The sequence below is a fragment of the Nerophis ophidion genome, linkage group LG15 (assembly GCF_033978795.1).
Source record: "Nerophis ophidion isolate RoL-2023_Sa linkage group LG15, RoL_Noph_v1.0, whole genome shotgun sequence".
Classification (NCBI taxonomy): domain Eukaryota; kingdom Metazoa; phylum Chordata; class Actinopteri; order Syngnathiformes; family Syngnathidae; genus Nerophis; species Nerophis ophidion.
In genome coordinates, this window is record NC_084625.1 from 49,085,309 (window position 1) to 49,107,284 (window position 21,976).

The 21,976-nt window shown below is 39.6% G+C and overlaps 1 protein-coding gene across 1 annotated transcript in view; it reads right to left on the reverse strand.

Moving 5' to 3' along the window:
• Positions 1-3,978: 3,978 nt before the first annotated feature.
• rnpc3 (RNA-binding region (RNP1, RRM) containing 3) overlaps positions 3,979-21,976 on the reverse strand; it is a 38,718-nt gene continuing 20,720 nt past the window's right edge. Inside the window, exons 6-12 of the mRNA XM_061922422.1 lie at positions 21,318-21,379; positions 15,191-15,400; positions 15,034-15,128; positions 14,798-14,856; positions 12,063-12,195; positions 8,635-8,712; positions 3,979-4,235 (exon numbers count right to left, since the gene is read on the reverse strand). Of these exons, the coding sequence (XP_061778406.1) occupies positions 8,644-8,712; positions 12,063-12,195; positions 14,798-14,856; positions 15,034-15,128; positions 15,191-15,400; positions 21,318-21,379 (628 nt within the window). The 3' untranslated portion in view covers positions 3,979-4,235; positions 8,635-8,643. The remainder of the gene's footprint in view (positions 4,236-8,634; positions 8,713-12,062; positions 12,196-14,797; positions 14,857-15,033; positions 15,129-15,190; positions 15,401-21,317; positions 21,380-21,976) is intronic.

A 21,976-nucleotide genomic window follows, 5' to 3' on the forward strand; every position in this document is an offset into this window, starting at 1 on the left:
GTTAAAAACCAATTACACACAAAAATCAATTACTAAAAGTTTACCTTATTTATATTTACATAGTATGTATATATTATTAATGTTGTAAGAACAAATCTTTATATATCTACAAAGGGTGGTCCTAAAGAGGTAGGCATTTTTCGGAGGTTTCAAAAAGGTAACAAATACAAAAATGTGTCTGTGTGTTCTTGTATTTTTACCATTCTTGAGACATCAAGAAAAAAAAATTCCGTCCATGTGAGGACCCGTGAACAAGTTCGCACATAAATCATGGTCCCAATACGGAAAACCATTGCATCTAATAGAGAATGTCTCATTTGCTCCCTGGTGGTGAAATCTATCAAAATTAAGGTTTTTCAAATTGACTGTTTCGGTTTTAAAAGTCCTCCCCTCTGGTCAACATATGAAACAACAAGTGTGTAAAAATGTAAATGCGCCCCCTTCGGCCAAAATAAATAAATAAAAATATGTATACAGAGACATACTGTAATAACGAAGTAAATAATGAAGATTAAAAAACAATTACAAACAAAAAATCAATTCCTAAAAGCTTACCTTATTTATATTTACATAGCATGTATATATTATTAATGTTGTAAGAACAAATCTTTATATATCTGGAAAGGGTGGTTCTAAAGAGGTAGGCATTTTTCGGAGGTCTCAAAAAAGTAACAAACACAAAAATGTGTCCGTGTGTTCTTGTATTTTTACCATTCTTGAGACATCAAGAAAAAAAAATTCCGGCCATGTGAGGACCGGTGAACAAGTTAAGACATAAATCATGGTCCCAATACGGAAAACCATTGCATCTAATAGAGAATGTCTCATTTGCTCCCTGGTGGTGAAATCTATCAAAATTAGGGTTTTTCAAATTGACTGTTTCAGTTTTAAAAGTCCTCCCCTCTGGTCAGCATATGAAACAACAAGTGTGTAAAAATTGAAATGCGCCCCCTTTGGCCAAAATAAATAAATAAAAAATATGTTTATAGAGACATACTCTAATAACGAAGTAAATAATGAAGGTTAAAAACCAATTACACACAAAAATCAATTACTAAAAGTTTACCTTATTTATATTTACATAGTATGTATATATTATTAATGTTGTAAGAACAAATCTTTATATATCTACAAAGGGTGGTCCTAAAGAGGTAGGCATTTTTCGGAGGTTTCAAAAAGGTAACAAATACAAAAATGTGTCTGTGTGTTCTTGTATTTTTACCATTCTTGAGACATCAAGAAAAAAAAATTCCGTCCATGTGAGGACCCGTGAACAAGTTCGCACATAAATCATGGTCCCAATACGGAAAACCATTGCATCTAATAGAGAATGTCTCATTTGCTCCCTGGTGGTGAAATCTATCAAAATTAAGGTTTTTCAAATTGACTGTTTCGGTTTTAAAAGTCCTCCCCTCTGGTCAACATATGAAACAACAAGTGTGTAAAAATGTAAATGCGCCCCCTTCGGCCAAAATAAATAAATAAAAATATGTATACAGAGACATACTGTAATAACGAAGTAAATAATGAAGATTAAAAAACAATTACAAACAAAAAATCAATTCCTAAAAGCTTACCTTATTTATATTTACATAGCATGTATATATTATTAATGTTGTAAGAACAAATCTTTATATATCTGGAAAGGGTGGTTCTAAAGAGGTAGGCATTTTTCGGAGGTCTCAAAAAAGTAACAAACACAAAAATGTGTCCGTGTGTTCTTGTATTTTTACCATTCTTGAGACATCAAGAAAAAAAAATTCCGGCCATGTGAGGACCGGTGAACAAGTTAAGACATAAATCATGGTCCCAATACGGAAAACCATTGCATCTAATAGAGAATGTCTCATTTGCTCCCTGGTGGTGAAATCTATCAAAATTAGGGTTTTTCAAATTGACTGTTTCAGTTTTAAAAGTCCTCCCCTCTGGTCAACATATGAAACAACAAGTGTGTAAAAATTTAAATGCGCCACCTTTGGACAAAATTAATTTAAGAAAAACATGTATATAGAGACATACTGTAATAACAAAGTAAATAATGAAGATTAAAAACCGATTACAAACAAAAAATCCACAAAAAAATTAATAAATGCTTACCTTATTTATATTTGCATGGTATGTATATATTATTAATGTTGTAAGAACAATCTAGAAAGTGTGGTCCTAAAGAGGTAGGCATTTTTCGGAGGTCCCAAGAAGGTAAAAAATTGCAAAAATGTGTGTGTGTGTTCTTGTTTTCCTACCCTTCTTGAGACATCAAGAAGGAAAAGTTCCGTCCATGTGAGGACCGGTGAACAAGTTAAGACATAAATCATGGTCCCAATACGGAAAACCATTGCATCTAATAGAGAATGTCTCATTTGCTCCCTGGTGGTGAAATCTATCAAAATTAGGGTTTTTCAAATTGACTGTTTCAGTTTTAAAAGTCCTCCCCTCTGGTCAACATATGAAACAACAAGTGTGTAAAAATTTAAATGCGCCACCTTTGGGCAAAATTAATGTAAGAAAAACATGTATATAGAGACATACTGTAATAACAAAGTAAATAATGAATATTAAAAACCAATTACAAACAAAAAATCCACAAAAAAAATAATAAATGCTTACCTTATTTATATTTGCATGGTATGTATATATTATTAATGTTGTAAGAACAATCTAGAAAGTGTGGTCCTAAAGAGGTAGGCATTTTTCGGAGGTCCCAAGAAGGTAAAAAATGCAAAAATGTGTCTGTGTGTTCTTGTATTTCTACCCTTCTTGAGACATCAACAAGGAAAAGTTCCGTCCATATGAGGACCGGTGAACAAGTTAGGACATAAATCATGGTCCCAATACGGAAAACCATTCCATCTAATAGAGAATGTCTCATTTGCTCCCCTGGTGGTGAAATCTAACAAAATGAGGGTGGTCCCAAAAAGGAGGGATTTATCAAATTGACTGTAGGTCGGTTTTAAAAGTCCTCTCCCTCTTGTCAACATATGAAATAACAAGTGTGAAATTGAAATGTGCCCCCTTTGGCCAAAATTAATTTAAGAAAAACATGTATATAGACACATACTGTAATAACAAAGTAAATAATGAAGATTAAAAACAAATTACAAACAAAAAATCCCCCCAAAATACATAACTAAACGCTTACCTTATTTATATTTGCATATTATGTAAATATCATTAATGTTGTAAGAACAATCTAGAAAGTGTGGTCCTAAATGCAAAAATGTGTGTGTTCTTGTATTTCTACCCTTCTTGAGACATCAACAAGGAAAAGTTCTGTCCATGTGAAGACCGGTGAACAAGTTAAGACATAAATCATGGTCCCAATACGGAAAACCATTACATCTAATAGAGAATGTCTCATTTGCACCCCTGGTGGTGAAATCTATCAAAATGAGGGTGGTCCCAAAAAGGAGGGATTTTTCAAATTGACTGTGTGTCGGTTTTAAAAGTCCTCCCCCTCTTGTCAACATATGAAATAACATGTTTGTAAAAAATTTGAAGTGCTCCCCCTCTGGCCAACATATGTAATAACAAGTGTGTGTAAGAAATTGAAATATAGCCCCTTTGGACAAATTAATAAAAAATATAAAAAATATTTAAAAAAAAATGTATATAGACATACTGTAATAACTAAGTAATTAATGATTAAAAAACAATTTCAAACAAAAAAAATAATTAATTAGAAGCTTCCTTTTTTTATTTAGGCATAGTATGTATATATTATTAATGTTGTAAATACAACTCTTTATACATCTAGAGAGGATGGTCCTAAAGAGGTAGGCATTTTCCAGAGGTCTCAAGAAGGAAACACATACTAGAATGTGTGTGTGGTACTTACCTGCTGTTTGGGACTGAAATGCACTCAACATGTAGCATGTGTTTTGTCCTAGTGTGATATTAAGAGACAAACTCATGTTCTATACAAAACTTTTTGTTTTTATTTAATAAAAGATGACGACGTCTGATGACCATCACCTGAAATCAGTTACAAAATTAGGTAGGGAATGTTCTAAAATACCATTTAAGTCCATGAAATCAACAAGACATGAATAAAAAGAGAAAAACAATGACATGTTCTTGTGGATCTAGGTCATTGAACTTAAAAGGTCAACATGTCCCATTCCTTCCACAAATAGAAGTGCCCTCTTTTTCTTCAGTATTTTTTATTTTTTTCCAAAGGATATGCTCGAATAAGGATACAAATGCTTCTGCTGGCACACAAAACCAAGCCTTGGTATCTTGAATGAATAAAGTATAAACACAAACGTAAAAGAAAGCGGAGTCACGGCACTTTTTTTTTTCTGATACAATTGTAGCATTTCCTCATATAGGGTCCCTTTTGTAGCGGGCACCTACTTGTAATTAGTCCTTTCTTTTAAAAGTCACATAATATGAAGAATATATTATATTGTTCCCTTGAAAGGTGTAAATCCAATTTAGAACTAAGATTAAATGTAAAAATATAAGATGATAAAACACAGGTAAATAAGTACAGTATAACAACCATTTATATTTACAAACCCCGTTTCCATATGAGTTGGGAAATTGTGTTAGATGTAAATATAAACGGAATACAATGATTTGCACATCCTTTTCAACCCATATTCAATGGAATGCACTACAAAGACAAGATATTTAATGTTCAAACTCAAAGTTTATTTTTCTTATGCAAATAAACAACTTAGAATTACATGGCTGCAACACGTGCCAAAGTAGTTGGGAAAGGGCATGTTCGCCACTGTGTTACATCACAATTTCTTTTAACAACACTCAATAAACGTTTAGGAACTGAGGAAACTGAAGCTTCTAAAGTGGAATTCTTTCCCATTCTTCTTTTATGCAGAGCTTCGGTCGTTTAACAGTCCGGGGTCTCCGCTGTCGTATTTTACGCTTCATAATACGCCACACATTTTCGATAGGAGACAGGTCTGGACTGCAGGCGCGCCAGAAAAGTATCCGCACTCTTTTTTTTACGAAGCCACGCTGTTGTAACACTTGCTGAATGCGGCTTGGCATTGTCTTGCTGAAATAAGCAGGGGGGTCCATGAAAAAGACGGCGCTTAGATGGCAGCATATGTTGTTCCAAAACCTGTATGTACCTTTCAGCATTAATGGTGCCTTCACAGATGTGTAAGTTACCCATGCCTTGGGCACTAATGCACCCCCATACCATCACAGATGCTGGCTTTTGAACTTTGCGTCGATAACAGTCTGGATGCTTCGGTTCCCCTTTGGTCCGGATGACACGATGTTGAATATTGCCAAAAACAATTTGAAATGTGGACTCGTCAGACACTTTTCCACTTTGCATCAGTCCATGTTAGATGACTCGGGCCCAGAGAAGACGGCTGCGTTTCTGGATGTTGTTGATAAATGGATTTCGCTTTGCATAGTAGAGCATTAACTTGCACTTACAGATGTAGCGACGGACTGTATTTAGTGACAGTGGTTTTCTGAAGTGTTCCTGAGCCCATGTGGTGATATCCTTTAGATATTGATGTCGGTTTTTGATACAGAGGGATGGAAGGTCACGGTCATTCAATGTTGGTTTCCAGCCATGCCGCTTAGGTGGAGTGATTTCTCCAGATTCTCTGAACCTTTTGATGATATTATGGAGCGTAGATGTTGAAATCCCTAAATTTCCTGCAATTGCACTTTGAGAAACGTTGTTCTTAAACTGTTTGACTATTCTCTCACGCAATTGTGGACAAAGGGGTGTACCTCGCCCCATCCTTTCTTGTGAGGAACTGAGCATTTTTTTAAAGCTTTTTTTATACCCAATCATGGCACCCACCTGTTCCCAATTAGCGTGCACACCTGTGGGATGTTCCAAATAAGTGTTTGATGAGCATTCCTCAACTTGATCCGTATTTATTGCTACTTTTCCCAACTTCTTTGTCACGTGTTGCTGGCATCAAATTCTAAAGTTAATGATTTTTTCAGTTTGAACATCAAATATGTTGTCTTTGTAGCATATTCAACTGAATATGGGTTGAAAATGATTTGCAAATCATTGTATTCTGTTTATATTTACATCGAACACAATTTCCCAACTCATATGGAAACGGGGTTTGTACTTTTTTATTCATTTACTGTACTTATTTCTGTATTTTTTCCACTTTTGTCTACTAGATTTGAGTACAAACAAATGTGTTCAACATTTCGATAAATCGGAAAGGGGCTACTACTCCTTTTCGGACATGCTGTCATGAGAAACTGCATGTTAGAAATAAACAAACAACATAACTATGCGGTTATTTTCTTTGCATCTCAGACGTTTAATGGCAGTTTAACTTAATCACGCTCATGTAAAATCTGAAAATTTAGTTGGTTTTGGTAGTAAAAGTATTGTCATGTAGCAGGATTACAGTCCGTTAAAAGAAAGCAGCTCTAATGAGAGTTAATAGGGCCGAAATGTATGTAATATTTTATGTTTTATCCTATTCTAACAATGTTGCAATCAAAAACACTAAGAATTTTTATTTTTTTTCAAATACCTGATAAAAAACTCCAAATTTCCAATTGCTATCCTTCAAACTGAACAATCATATCACATAAGAAATAGGCGTAATGCTTGTTTTGGGCCCTTCGGGTTGCAAAATGGTTAATTAAGTGTACCGTCTACTATAGCAGAAGCCCACTATTTGAGGAAATTATATACATGAGTTACTGCATTTATATTAGGGATGCACCGAAATGAAAATTTGTGGCCGAAGCCGAAGCCGAATGAAATTTAAACGCTTGGCCGAAGGCCGAATACCGAATAATGAATGCAGTTTTTCAAATTTTTTTTCATATTGCATAAATAGCCTAGAATCAATATTTAGACATGTTTTTCAAATAAAGTAATTTTTTATTGAATATTGACATTTTTTTAATATTCCAGTAGTCTTTGCTTTTCAAAAAAAAGCACAGTTTTTCATTTATATTAGGCCTTCAAACAAAACAAGCATTCCAAAAAAAAATAAAAGTGCATTAAAGTGGATAAACCCACAACAAATGAATTATTGTCCTTTGGGCAAAAGTCTGCTTAGCCACAGTAGATATGCTAATAATGTAAACAGAAGGCTCAAGTAAACCTCAAGTGTGTGCTTGTAACCTCATACACTTATACAGGTAGCCTACACAACAGACTAATAATGTAAACAGAGGCCCCAGTAAATCTCAATTAAGTGTGTGCTTGTAACCTCATACACTTATACAGGTAGCCTACACAACAGCCTAATAATGTAAACAGAAGGCTCAAGTAAATCTCAAGTGTGTGCTTGTAACCTCATACACTTATACAGGTAGCCTACACAACAGGCTAATAATGTAAACAGAGGCCCCAGTAAATCTCAATTAAGTGTGTGCTTGTAACCTCATACACTTATACAGGTAGCCTACACAACAGGCTAATAATGTAAACAGAGGCCCCAGTAAATCTCAATTAAGTGTGTGCTTGTAACCTCATACACTTATACAAGTAGCCTACACAACAGGCTAATAATGTAAACAGAGGCCCCAGTAAATCTCAATAAGTGTGTGCTTGTAACCTCATACACTTATACAGGTAGCCTACACAACAGCCTAATAATGTAAACAGAAGGCTCAAGTAAATCTCAAGTGTGTGCTTGTAACCTCATACACTTATACAGGTAGCCTACACAACAGGCTAATAATGTAAACAGAGGCCCCAGTAAATCTCAATTAAGTGTGTGCTTGTAACCTCATACACTTATACAGGTAGCCTACACAACAGGCTAATAATGTAAACAGAGGCCCCAGTAAATCTCAATTAAGTGTGTGCTTGTAACCTCATACACTTATACAAGTAGCCTACACAACAGGCTAATAATGTAAACAGAGGCCCCAGTAAATCTCAATAAGTGTGTGCTTGTAACCTCATACACTTATACAGGTAGCCTACACAACAGCCTAATAATGTAAACAGAAGGCTCAAGTAAATCTCAAGTGTGTGCTTGTAACCTCATACACTTATACAGGTAGCCTACACAACAGGCTAATAATGTAAACAGAGGCCCCAGTAAATCTCAATTAAGTGTGTGCTTGTAACCTCATACACTTATACAGGTAGCCTACACAACAGGCTAATAATGTAAACAGAGGCCCCAGTAAATCTCAATTAAGTGTGTGCTTGTAACCTCATACACTTATACAAGTAGCCTACACAACAGGCTAATAATGTAAACAGAGGCCCCAGTAAATCTCAATAAGTGTGTGCTTGTAACCTCATACACTTATACAGGTAGCCTACACAACAGGCTAATAATGTAAACAGAAAGCTCAAGTAAATCTCATTAAGTGTGTGCATGTAACCTCATACACTTATACAGGTAGCCTACACAACAGGCTAATAATGTAAACAGAGGCCCCAGTAAATCTCAATAAGTGTGTGCTTGTAACCTCATACACTTATACAGGTACACAACATATCCCAACGTCGCCGCACGTTGGTTGATTGCGTCACCGCGTCAAAAAATTGCATCACACGCCACTATTCCGCCTTGTTTTTAACTCATTCCACCGAAGGCCGAATGTGGCTTTTTTTTTGCCATATTCGGCCGAATATATTCGGTTACCGATTAATCGGTGCATCCCTAATTTATATTGAAATATTTTTTAAACTGTACATACCTGGGGAGTTTATCGTTGCTTCGCTCCTTTCTTGGCATCGGCGTTGTCCTGTTTTGGTCTGGCGGATCGAGCAAATTGCTGTGGTTTGTAGTTAAAGGCAAACATAAGAAATTGTCTTACTTTACCGCCCCGTCAAAACGGCAGCCACCGTCACGCCCGTGTTCATACGTCACGCTCCCTTCCTGTCGCTCGCCGTCTCGGATTAATCTCGTTTTAGAAAAGGCCACAGCTGTTTGCCACTAAATGCCAGAAAATCCCAGGTTCAAAATGCCCCCCTTATAAGACTGAGGCTATTGCCTTTTCCTGGAGGTCTGCGACAGCTACTGTCAGTCATGGTGAGTGATGAGCTGTAGGGTCACGAAACAAGGGAGGCAGACCTAAAGGATTATTTGAAGTCGAGATGTCTTTATTCCTAAACAAGGGATCGGATCAAGGCCGATATTTGCCTCAACCCTTGTGTAATTTTCATATTGTTGTTACTCAGCCCTCGTGAACAAGAAACCTAGGTACTTGAACTCCTCCACTTGGGGCAGGGTCTCCTCCTCAACCCGGAGATGGCATTCCACCCTTTTCTGGGCGAGAACCATGGACTCGGACTTGGAGGTGCTGATTCTCCAAGTGGAGGAGTTCAAGTACCTAGGAGTCTTGTTCACGAGTGAGGGAAGAGTGGATCGTGGGATCGACAGGCGGACCGGTGCGGCGTCTTCAGTAATGCGGACGTTGTACCGATCCGTTGTGGTGAAGAAGGAGCTGAGCCGGAAGGCAAAGCTCTCAATTTAGCGGTCGATCTACGTTCCCATCCTCACCTATGGTCATGAGCTTTGGGTCATGACCGAAAGGATAAGATCACGGGTTCAAGCGGCCCAAATGAGTTTGGGTCTCTCCCTTAGAGATAGGGTGAGAAGCTCTGCCATCCGGGAGGAACTCAAAGTAAAGCCGCTGCTCCTCCACATCGAGAGGAGCCAGATGAGGTGGTTCGGGCATCTGGTCAGGATGCCACCCGAACGCCTCCCTAGGGAGGTGTTTAGGGCACGTCCAACCGATAGGAGGCCACATGGAAGACCCAGGACACGTTGGGAAGACTATGTCTCCCGGCTGGCCTGGGAACGCCTCGGGATCCCCCGGGAAGAGCTAGACGAAGTGGCTGGGGAGAGGGAAGTCTGGGTTTCCCTGCTTAGGCTGCTGCCCCCAGGACCCGACCTCGGATAAGCGGAAGATGATGCATGGATGGATGGATGTTACTCAGCCAGCGTTTGTGGGTCTGATGGACACGTTGTATTTTGTGGCTTTTAATGCCTCAAAATCAAACACTTTTATGTTAAAATACTGAACAGATGTTTATTGGGATAAGGTAAACATCAAAAGTGTTTAATTGTGGGGCATTAAAAGCCACAAAATGCAACGGGTCCATCAGACCCACAAACGCTGGCTGACTAACAACGATATGAATATTGCACGGAACATTTCTCTGCCTGTTTCTGCATCCCACGGGGATTCATCTTTTGTGTTCCTGCACCTGCTGTTCCCACACAAGGTTGCCACATTGTTTGTCAACACCGTCTGCTCTCATTTTCTCGCACATTTGACCCTTTGATGTCCTGCGTACCTACACTCTGTCCTCCTCCCGTCTAAGCCTTCTGTGTGAGTGTGTGTGGTACACAGAACATCAATTTCCACACTTCTATTAGCCAGTGGACCCGGACATCTTATACATAATAGAAAAGAGTGGGGGGCGGGGGTTGGTATCATTAAATATGTATTCTGATACATGTTCTTCACAGAAAATGAGCCAAAATGATTGAGTTCCAGTTTCAATCAATCAATCAGTTTACTTATATAGCCCTAAATCACAAGTGTCTCAAAGGGCTGCACAAACCACAACACAAACCACTACGACATCCTCGGTAGGCCCACATAAGGGCAAGGAAAACTCACACCCAGTGGGACGTCGGTGACAATGATGACTATGAGAACCTTGGAGAGGAGGAAAGCAATGGATGTCGAGCGGGTCTAACATGATACTGTGAAAGTTCAATCCGTAATGGATCCAACACAGTCGCCAGAGTCCAGCCCAAAGCGGATCCAACACAGCGGCGAGATTTTGAAAGATTAGAAAGAGTTTGAAAAACGAATTAATTGTATCATTTTTCTTTTGTTAAAAAAACGAAAACGGGTCCCACAGACCCGAACACCACACAAGGGTTAATTAAAATACCGTCGATGGGTTGATCAGCTGCAGAGCCCAGCCAATTTTTCTGCAGCTGTGCCCCTGTATTTACATTGCTAAAGATCGTACTCACAAGAAAGATTCCTTCCAAAAGGATGCACAATTACCTTTCGATTTTCCTTGCTTTTGCACAATATTGCGAAACAAAACGCCAGATAATATGTCTTACATTACACACACACCATAAAAATACTGGTATGTTGAAGCAGTACAATCCATCATAGCTTACCAAAGTCGTACTAAAACATTTTGATCGATTTTTGAGCGCCATGTAATGTTCTACATTGGAAATGTCTGTGTTGTTTACTTGAGTCGTATTGCAGTCTACATCAGTGTTTTTCAACCACTCTAAAATACAGTCTGGTGTACCGTGGGAGATTACCTAATTTCACCAGTTTGGGTTAAAATTATGTTTTGCAAACCAGTAATTATAGTCTGCAAATGATGTGTTGTTGTTGAGTGTCGGTGCCATCTCGAACTCGGCAGAGTGACCGAGTAATACTCTTTCATATCAGTAGGTGGCAGCCAGTAGCTAATTGCTTTGTAGATGTGGGATACAGTGGGAGGCAGTGTGCAGGTAAAAAGGTGTCAAAGGCATTGAAGCTTAGGGAAGGCTATGCAGAACAAAACTAAAACTGGTTGTAAAGTAAACAAAAACAGAATGCTGGACGACAGCAAAGACTTACAGCGTTGTGTAGCAGACGGTGTCCACAAAGTGCATCCGAACATGACATGACGATCAACAATGTCCCCACAAAGAAGGAAAAAAACAACTGAATTATTCTTAATTGCTAAAACAAAGTAGATGCAGGAGATATCGCTCAAAGGAAGACATGAAACTGCTACAGGAAAATACCAAAAAAAGAGAAAAAGCCACCAAAATAGGAGCGCAAGACAAGAAGTAAAACACTACACACAGGAAAACAGCAAAAACCTCCAAATAAGTCAGGGCGTGATGTGACAGGTGGTGACAGAACCGCTACATTGAGACAAGAACTACAGTGATGCATGCTTGGTTATACTTTAACGTCATACCCAAAAATTGCGACTATGAGAATGATATAAATAATATTTGACATTTTTACGGTAATGTGTTGACAATTTCACACATAAGTCGCAACCCCCACCCACACTATGAAAAAAAAACTGCGACTTATAACCCGAAAAATACGGTATTTGTCCGAAGAAGTGAAAAGGATACAACCACCAGGGGTTTGTCGTAGAGGACAAAACCGTTGGTTTCCCGCAGGGCTTTCTCAGCACTGGTCTCACTGGGAAGTCCCACAAAAGCCTGTCCTTTCATCCGGCCCTCCTTCATTAGCAACACGTCGAACCTGCCGAAGAAACAGGAAGCACGGGAGACGTTATCACTTGTGATATCGCACTTTAAAAAAAAACAACAACATCTGTTTCCCTTCTTCTACTGCACAGAAAAGCAGTTAAGACTCGGAGGGGAAACTGTGCTTCGTCTACAAAAACAGGTCTTTTACTGCACTCCGGCAAGGTCTGAAAATATCATAGCAGGAAATGAAAATGCTTTACATTTTCGTCTATAAAAAAAAAAAAAAAAAAAAGCAGCCTCCTTGAGCCCAAACGACACTCCTGAGGGCTTTTAAAATGCGATGAGATGCAACCAGAACGATCCTCTAAAGCTTAGGCGCGATCCCTTCTAAAGGCGAGGCGTGTTTAATCGCTTCCATTTGACAAAAATGCAATTCAAAAAGGATCATACACTGACTTTGGACTCTGTTAAATACACCAAAACAATCTAATAAGAGTAAGGATGTATTATTTCCTATATCTCCTTTGGACAACTATGGGGTGACTCAGTGGTATTAGTTATTTGTTTCTTAAATTTTTAAAAATTATACTTTTAGATTTACAAACCCCGTTTCCATATGAGTTGGGAAACTGTGTTAGATGTAAATATAAACAGAATACAATGATTTCCAAATCCTTTTCAACCCATATTCTATTGAATGCACTACAAAGACAAGATATTTGATGTTCAAACTCATAAACTTTATTTGTTTTTTGCAAATAATCATTAACTTGGATTTTCATGGCTGCAACACGTGCCAAAGTAGTTGGGAAAGGGCATGTTCACCACTGTGTTACATCACCTTTTCTTTTAACAACACTCAATAAACGTTTGGGAACTGAGGAAACTAATTGTTGGAGCTTTGAAAGTGGAATTCTTTCCCATTCTTGTTTTATGTAGAGCTTCAGTCGTTCAACAGTCCGGGGTCTCCGCTGTCGTATTTTACTCTTCATTATACGCCACACATTTTCGATAGGAGACAGGTCTGGACTGCAGGCCGCCCAGGAAAGTACCCACACTCTTTTTCTACGAAGCCACGCTGTTGTTGTTGTAACACGTGCTGAATGTGGCTTGGCATTGTCTTGCTGAAATAAGCAGGGGCGTCCATGAAAAGATGGCAGCATATGTTGTTCCAAAACCTGTATGTACCTTTCAGCAATAATGGTGCCTTCATAGATGTGTAAATTACCCATGCCTTTGGCACTAATGCACCCTCATACCATCACAGATGCTGGCTTTTGAACTTTGGGTCGATAACAGTCTGGATGGTTCGTTTTCCCTTTGGTCCAGATGACACGATGTCAAATTTCCAAAAACAATTTGAAATGTGGACTCCTCAGACCACAGAACACTTTTCCACTTTGCATCAGTCCATTTTAGATGATCTCGGGCCCAGAGAAGCCGGTGGCGTTTCTGGATGTTGTTGATAAATGGCTTTCAATTTGCATAGTAGAGCTTTAACTTGCACTTACAGATGTAGCGACGAACTGTATTTGATGATGGTGGTTTTGTGAATAGTTCCTGAGCCCATGTGGTGATATCCTTTAGATATATATGTCGGTTTTTGATACAGTGCCGTCTGAGGGATCGAAGGTCACGGTCATTCAATGTTGGTTTCCGGCCATGCCGCTTAGGTGGAGTGATTTCTCCAGATTCTCTGAACCTTTTGATGATATTATGGACCGTAGATGCTGAAATCCCTAAATTTCTCGCAATTGCACTTTGAGAAATGTTGTTCTTAAACTGTTTGACTATTTGCTCACGCAGTTGTGGACAAAGGGGTGTACCTCGCCCCATCCTTTCTCGTGGAAGACTGAGCATTTTTTGGGAAGCTGTTTTTATACCCGATCATGGCACCCACCTGTTCCCAATTAGCCTGCACACCTGTGGGATGTTCCAAATAAATGTTTGATGAGCATTCCTCAACTTTATCAGTATTTATTGCCACCTTTCCCGACTTCTTTGTCACGTGTTGCTGGCATCAAATTCTAAAGTTAATGATTATTTGCAACAACAACAACAAAAAATGTTTATCTTTGTAGCATATTCAACTGAATATGGGTTGAAAATGATTTGCAAATCATTGTATTCTGTTCATATTTACATCTAACACAATTTCCCAACTCATATGCAAACGGGGTTTGAAAAATAATGCAGAATACAGCTTCACCACGGCAAATAGTGTGATTTTAATTTGTCATCTTTCTAAAGGCAAACATGTTAGAAATGTTGCACCAGAGAATTGGATTTGATTACGCTGTGCAGTAATGTTTGGTCCTGTATGTTATGCGTGCCGGGCTTTGGCCCTGGTGGAATATTCTTTTAAAGTACTGCTGATGCGCAAACATAAAAAGACATCCCTCCTGATCTGTGTGTCAGGTCGGATCCTTTTTTTAATAACGTACCACCAAGTCAGCATGAATTACTAAAATCTCTCAAGAGAAAGTGACAAATTGCCTGAGTCAAAAATAGCGGACGGCGAAGAAGGGGGCTGCGTAAATTCCAAGATCTTTGCTCCTCCTGCTCCCGTCTTATCAAAACGGTCCTTGAAACTTCACCTGTTTTGTTGCTATCAAGGGGAGAAATAATTTAAAAAAAAATAAAAAGACACCTACATGTTTCGCTCGGTTTCGGAGGCGGGGTCGATGTATCTCCCGTAGATGTACTTTAGATCCTGGAAGATGAATGATGAAAAGAAAGACGACAAATAACAGCTGCAGCAGGGCTAATAATGGAATGTTTTCACCTTGACATTCAGCAACAAAACAATGTGATGACTTCAGCAATAAAACACACACGCTGCATGCAGGGCGACAAACACAAGTGGGTCAAGCACCGGAGAACAACCTACTTTCTCCTCCACCGGCTTTGCGATGTTCTTCACATACAGCCTGCAGGTCGGCTCGCCCGGCTCGTAATTCTTAAACACTGACATCCGTTTTATCTCTGTTTTGGAAAAGGAAATGCGGTTTGTGTGTGTGTTATCGAGCGCGACCAGCGTGGTTTACCGTCTCTGGAGAGACGTCCTTTCTCAAGCTCTTTTCTTGTGATGACGTCGGACAGGAGATCCTGTTCGTCGTCGCTGCGCTCCTCGCACTGCTGGAACGTCTGGGTGCTGGGGTAGAGCTTCCCAAATCCTGCAGTGTCCTCCGTGCCGTTGTTGTTGTTGTTGTTGACGCTGGCCTTGCTCTCATTTGTTTCTGTAGGGTTCACAGGTGCTGGAAAAAGAGTGTGTTGTTAATTCAAAAGGATCCGTAGCGTCCAGATTTTACTAACAAGTTCTCTTATGTGTTTTTTTTTGCTCCTGAATATCAATCTGGCTGCAAATTCCCATAATATTAATCCATTTTTGAGTAATGGGCAGATAACTAACTGTACTTGGAACTAGGGATGCCCCGAAATGAAAATTTGTGGCCGAAGCCGAATAACATTTAAACACTTGGCCGAAGACCGAATAATTAATAAATGCAGGTTTTCACAATTTTTTTTATATTGCATAAATAGCCTTGAATAAATATTTAGACATGGTTTTCAAATAAAGTATTTTTTTTATTGAATATTGACGTTTTTTTTAATATTTCAGTAGCCTTTGCTTTTCAAAAAAAAAGCACAAAGTTTTTCATTTATATTAGGCCTTCAAACAAAACATGCATTCCAAAAAAAAAAAATTAAAGTGCATTAAAGTGGATAAACCCACAACAAATGAATTATTGTCCTTTTGGCAAAAGTCTGCTTAGCCACAGTAGATATGCTAATAATGTAAACAGAAGGCTCAAGTAAATCTCAATTAAGTGTGTGCTCATACACTTAAATAAATGATAAATGGGTTGTACTTGTATAGCGCTTTTCTACCTTCAAGGTACTCAAAGCGCTTTGACACTACTTCCACATTTACCCATTCACGCACACATTCACACACTGATGGAGGGAGCTGCCATGCAAGGCGCTAACCAGCACCCATCAGGAGCAAGGGTGAAGTGTCTTGCTCAGGACACAACGGACATGACGAGGTTGGTACTAGGTGGGGATTGAACCAGGGACCCTCGGGTTGCGCACGGCCACTCTACCACTGCGCCACACCGTCCCTGTCACTTATACACTAATACAGTCACTTATACAGGTAGCCTACACAACAGGCTAATAATGTAAACAGAAGGTTCAAGTAAATCTCAATTAAGTGTGTGCTTGTAACCTCATACACTTATACAGGTAGCCTACACAACAGGCTAATAATGTAAACAGACGCCCCACTAAATCTCAATAAGTGTGTGCTTGTAACCTCATACACTTATACAGGTGTACAACATATCCCAACGTCACTGCACGTTGGTTGATTGCGTCACCGCGTCAAAAAATTGTGTCACACGCCACTATTCCGCCTTGTTCTTAACTCATTCCACCGAAGGCCGAATGTGGCTTTTTTTGCCATATTCGGCCGAATATATTCGGTTACCGATTAATCGGTGCATCCCTACTTGGAACTAGGAATGTCCCGATCCAGGTTTTTGCACTTCCGATCCGATACTGGCTGATACTGGCCTATCCGAGCATGTATTAAAGTTTAAAGTTATTCAGCCTACTTAGTTGTCAGATTCATATTGAAAAGGGTTTTAGTACTCTTGATAACAACTAGCCAGCTGCATTAGGTGAGTTTGAATAATACACAATGGTTGTTATTCAAGGATAAACACTAAATAGAAAAAATATATACATGACAAACAGAAATGGCATCATTAAACAGTAAAAAAATGAACAGTATAAAGTGCAAATAATGCTGTAAAAGTTTTTTAAAAAAGCAAAACACACAAACAACCTGATTGGGATAACATGTCTATAACTCAGCATCAATACTTGCTCTTGAACAAGTGTAAACTTAAAAAAAAAAAAAAATATCCACACACTCCAAGCATAATGGGGAGATTCTTTCTAACAAAGACGGGCACTTCAAGATGCTCAGGTGTCAGCCAGCAACAGTGTTCATCTATGATGAGTGCGAAAAAGCCTCTCACTCTCAAGAGTCATTAAAATGTCTTACAACTTTACCACCACGCTTGACTTCATTGTGGCAAGTTTTTGCACTCCACCTCTTCATCTTTTTCGTTTTGTAGGGTAAAATAATCCCACACAGCTGACATTTTTACCGTAACTTTTAATTCACACGGCCGTTTTAACGGTTAGAACACAGACATGTGGATGTGTTGAAGGTGTGCTGGAAAATGCGGAACGGAGCGTAGGGAGCAGCAGAAGAGTGGAATGTATTGTTTGAATTGGTGCATTGGAAAACACGCACCTGTCTTGGTTTAAAAACTGGACCTGGATCAGCATCGCAACAAAATTAGGCATAATAATGTGTTAATTCCACGACTGTATATGTCGATATCGGTTGATATCGGAATCGGAAATTAAAAGGCCGTTATCGGACATCACCACTATTTGATATTTGATGTCATACTTGATCATTTTGCGATATTGCCATATTTTTGCTGAAAGGATTTAGTACAGAACATCGACGAAAAAAAATCGCAACTTTTGGTCGCTAATAAAAAAGCCTTGCCTATACCGGAAGTAGCAGACGATGTGCGAGTAACGTCACGGGTTGTGGAGCTCCTCACATCTGAACATTGTTTACAATCATGGCCACCAGCAGCGAGAGCGATTCGGACCGAGAAAACGACGATTTCCCCATTAATTTGAACGAGGATGAAAGATTTGTGGATGAGGATAGTGAGAGTGAAGGACTAGAAAAAGGAAAAAAAGGGAGGGCAGTGGGAGCGATTCAGATGTTATTAGACACATTTACTGTGTTACTAGTGTTGTAGTGAGATTATACTGTCGTACCTGAAAGTCGGAGGGGTGTGGTGACCGCCAGTGTCTCTGAGGGAAGCCACGGAGGAGGCAAGAGAGTCGCAGCTGCTTCTTTGACATGTCTACGGTAAGAGCTGATTTATTAACACAATTTTCTCACCGAAACCTGCCGGTTGACATGTGGTAGAGAACCATGTTCGCTTGACCGCTCTGTTTCATAGTAAAGCTTCACTTTCTGGAATGTAAACAAGGAAACACCGGCTGTGTTTGTGTTGCTAAAGGCTTAAAGGCGGCCGCAATACACCGCTTCCCCCCTACATCTTTCTTCTTTGACGTCTCCATTATTAATTGAACAAATTGCAAAAGATTCAGCAACACAGATGTCCAGAATACTGTGGAATTATGCGATTAAAGCAGACTATTTATAGCTGGGATCGGGCTGGAAAAAAATGTCCGCTACTATCCGAGACGTCACGCGCCATCACACCGACGTTTTCAACAGGATACTTCGAGCGAAATTTAAAATTGCAATTTAGTAAACTAAAAAGGGCGTATTGGCATGTGTTGCAATGTTAAGAATTCATCATTGATATATAAACTATCAGACTGCAAGGTCGGTAGTAGTGGCTTTCAGTAGGCCTTTAATAATAATAATATTAGATTTTATTTGTAAAAAAGCACTTTACGTTGAGCAAACAACCTCAAAGTGCCACAGTGTAAAAAAATAGTAATAATAATAATAAAAAGATAATAAAAATAAATCAAATATACAACTAGAAAAAGCCCAATAGCAAGAACCAGCATGCATATCTATAAAAGGGCTTTTTTTTTTTTTTTAAAAGATGGGTTTTTAAGCCTTTTTTAAAAGCATCTACAGTCTGAGGTGCCCTCAGGTGGTCAGGGAGAGCGTTCCACAGACTGGGAGCAGCGAGGCAGATCAACGCAGAAGTTTGACCAAGGAACCGTCATTACAGTGAAAGTGAAGTGTTTGAAGAATGACAATAAAAAATTCACGATATGACCAAAGAACGAGATTCCTCTACAGAATCTCCTCTCTGGTCAACAAAAGCACCTTGAGGATTCTAGCGGGAACTCTCATTCAACCGTTCTTCGATTACGCTTGCGCCTCCTGGTACCCCAGCACCTCCAAAACCCTCAAATCTAGACTCCAAACATCCCAGAATAAGCTAGTCCGGTTACTTTTAGACCTCCACCCCAGATCACACCTCAATCCAACCCACTTCTCCAAAGTGGGCTGGCTCAGGGTGGAGGACAGAGTAAAACAACTTGCACTGAGCCTGGTCTATAAAATCAGCAACACCTCCTTGATACCGAAGTGCATATCAAACTACTTCCTTAACGTAAATGACCGCCATAACCACAACACCAGGGGGAGCTCCACAAACCAGGTTAAACCCAGATTTCGATCTAACAAAGGTCTTAACTCATTCTCTTTCTATGCCACATCAATGTGGAATGCACTCCCAACAGGTGTAAAAGTAAGTGCATCTCTATATTCCTTCAAAACCGCTCTAAAACAACACTTCCAGGCAACTTCAACACTTTACTAATACCCTCCTCCATTCACATCCCATCTCAAATGTACTTCTAATGTATATACTTGTTCTTATGCTATGTGAACTCACTATGTTCTCTGCTGGCTGTACATATCCTACTAAATAAGACCTACACTGTTTCAATGTCCACATTTCTCTGTTGATGCAATTGTTGATGACTGAAGTTCTGATATCAATCAAAGCTCCTCATCCCACCCCCCGGATTGTAAATAATGTAAATAATTCAATGTACATACTATGATGATTAACTTGTGTGATGACTGTATTATGTTGATAGTATATATTTGTACCATGAATTGATTAGATAGATATATAGATAGTACTTTATTGATTCCTTCAGGAGAGTTCCTTCAGGAAAATTAAAATTCCGGCAGCAGTGTACAGAGTTGAGATCAATTTAAAAAAAAATAAAAAGTAAATAATGGGGGTTTAAAAGGAAACAAAATAGAGAAATATTACAAAAAGAATAAAAACTATGGGAATAACAATATAACAGTAAAATAAGAATATAACAAGACAAAGTAGGCAGTAGTGACCATGTTATGAAAACGTATTGCACTGTTAATGTTTTGCATCCCCTGTCATCCTAGTACCCCCCCACCCCCCGTCCCAGAGAGGAGTTGTACAGTCTAATGGCGTGTGGGACAAAGGAGTTCTTGAGTCTATTAGTCCTGCACTTGGGATGAAGCAGTCTAGAACTGAACAGGCTCCTCTGGCTACTGATAACACTATGCAGAGGGTGACTGGCATCATCCAGGATGCTCACTAGTTTGTCCACAGTCTTCTTCTCTGCCACCGTCACCAGTGAGTCCAGTTTCATTCCGATTGTAGAACCGGCCCGCCTGATCAGTTTCTCAAGTCTGGAGCTGTCCTTCTTAGATGTACTGCCCCCCCCCCCCCCCCAGCACACTACCATGTAGAACAGAACACTGGCAACCACAGACTGGTAGTACATCCACAGGAGTTTTCTACAAATGTTGAAGGAGTGCAGTCTCCTGAGGAAGTACAGCCTGCTCTGTCCTTTCTTGTACTGGTGGTCCGTGTTAACAGTCCAGTCCAGCTTATTGTCCACCCAAACCCCGAGGTACTTGAATGAGTCCACGGTCTGTACCTCAACTCCCTCGATCACAATAGGTTGTGACCGTGGACTCGAGCTCCCAAAGTCAATGACCAGCTCCTTGGTCTTTGACGGATTGAGCTGCAAGACGTTCGTGTGGCACCAGACAACAAAGTCCCTCACCAGGTTCCGAAACTCCTCCTCTCTGCCGTCCCTGATGCACCCGACGATGGCTGTGTCATCCGCGTACTTCTGGATGTGACACAGCTCTGAGTTGTAGCAGAAGTCAGCGGTGTACAGGGTGAAGAGAAGAGGGGCCAAATAATTCAATGTACTAACTTGTGTGATGACTGTATTATGTTGATAGTATATATTTGTACCATGGACCCCGACTTAAACAAGTTGAAAAACTTATTCGGGTGTTACCATTTAGTGGTCAATTCTACGGAATATGTACTGAACTGTGCAATCTACTAATAAAAGTATCAATCAATCAATCGAAACCTATTTAAAAGCGCGAGAAGGAGTGGATGCTTCGGTTAGCAACTACAGAGAATGCCAATGACTGCTAATTAGACAAGGGTTAACTGATTCTTTACACTGATATTTCCTGCTATGATGATGGATACAGTGTGACTCTGCAACATATTCTTACTATTTTCATTGTGTCCTATGAGGAACTTTGCTTTACAATGCCAACGAGCTGGAGGTCGACTATTGAGGCTCGGTGGTCATCTCCAATGCATAACGAACTTTCTCTGGGTTGTCACAAAGTTCTAAGCATGGAATCAAAATAAAGCATGTCACAATAATCTGAAGGACAAAAAGCACACGGGTTGCGTAACAAGGGAATCACAAGTAGTAAACCTGCGCTGGAACGAGAACTGGAGTGGGTTTACTCGAGCGAGACATGTTAGTATTGCTGCTTATCTCCTGCCGTCCTCTCACGTTCTCATTTAAATGGCTTGTTTATCGGACAAAACAAGACTAATCCGCAGCCACCTGTCAATGTTTATATTCCCTCCATGCCTTTAGGAAATGTGCCGTGTTTGACTTTGAGATTTGTTTTACTCGTCTGTGGAGTTTGCTAAAGAGTGGGGACGGTGAAGCCGGCTGGATGAAGTGACAAAATAAATACATAAGGTTGAGAAGTGCACCGCTGGCAAGTAACACAGACGCTGTCCCCACAAAACCTTTTTCAGTGCCAGTTGCTCCTGTGATTTATTGTTGCTGCTGCTTCCCAGAGATTCAACAGAAGCGACAAAGTTATTATTCCATAATAATTAGAGACACACACTGCCCGGGGTTTCCCGCAGCGCTTTGTTATTAAGGCCTTCACAACAAAGAGCCACCAC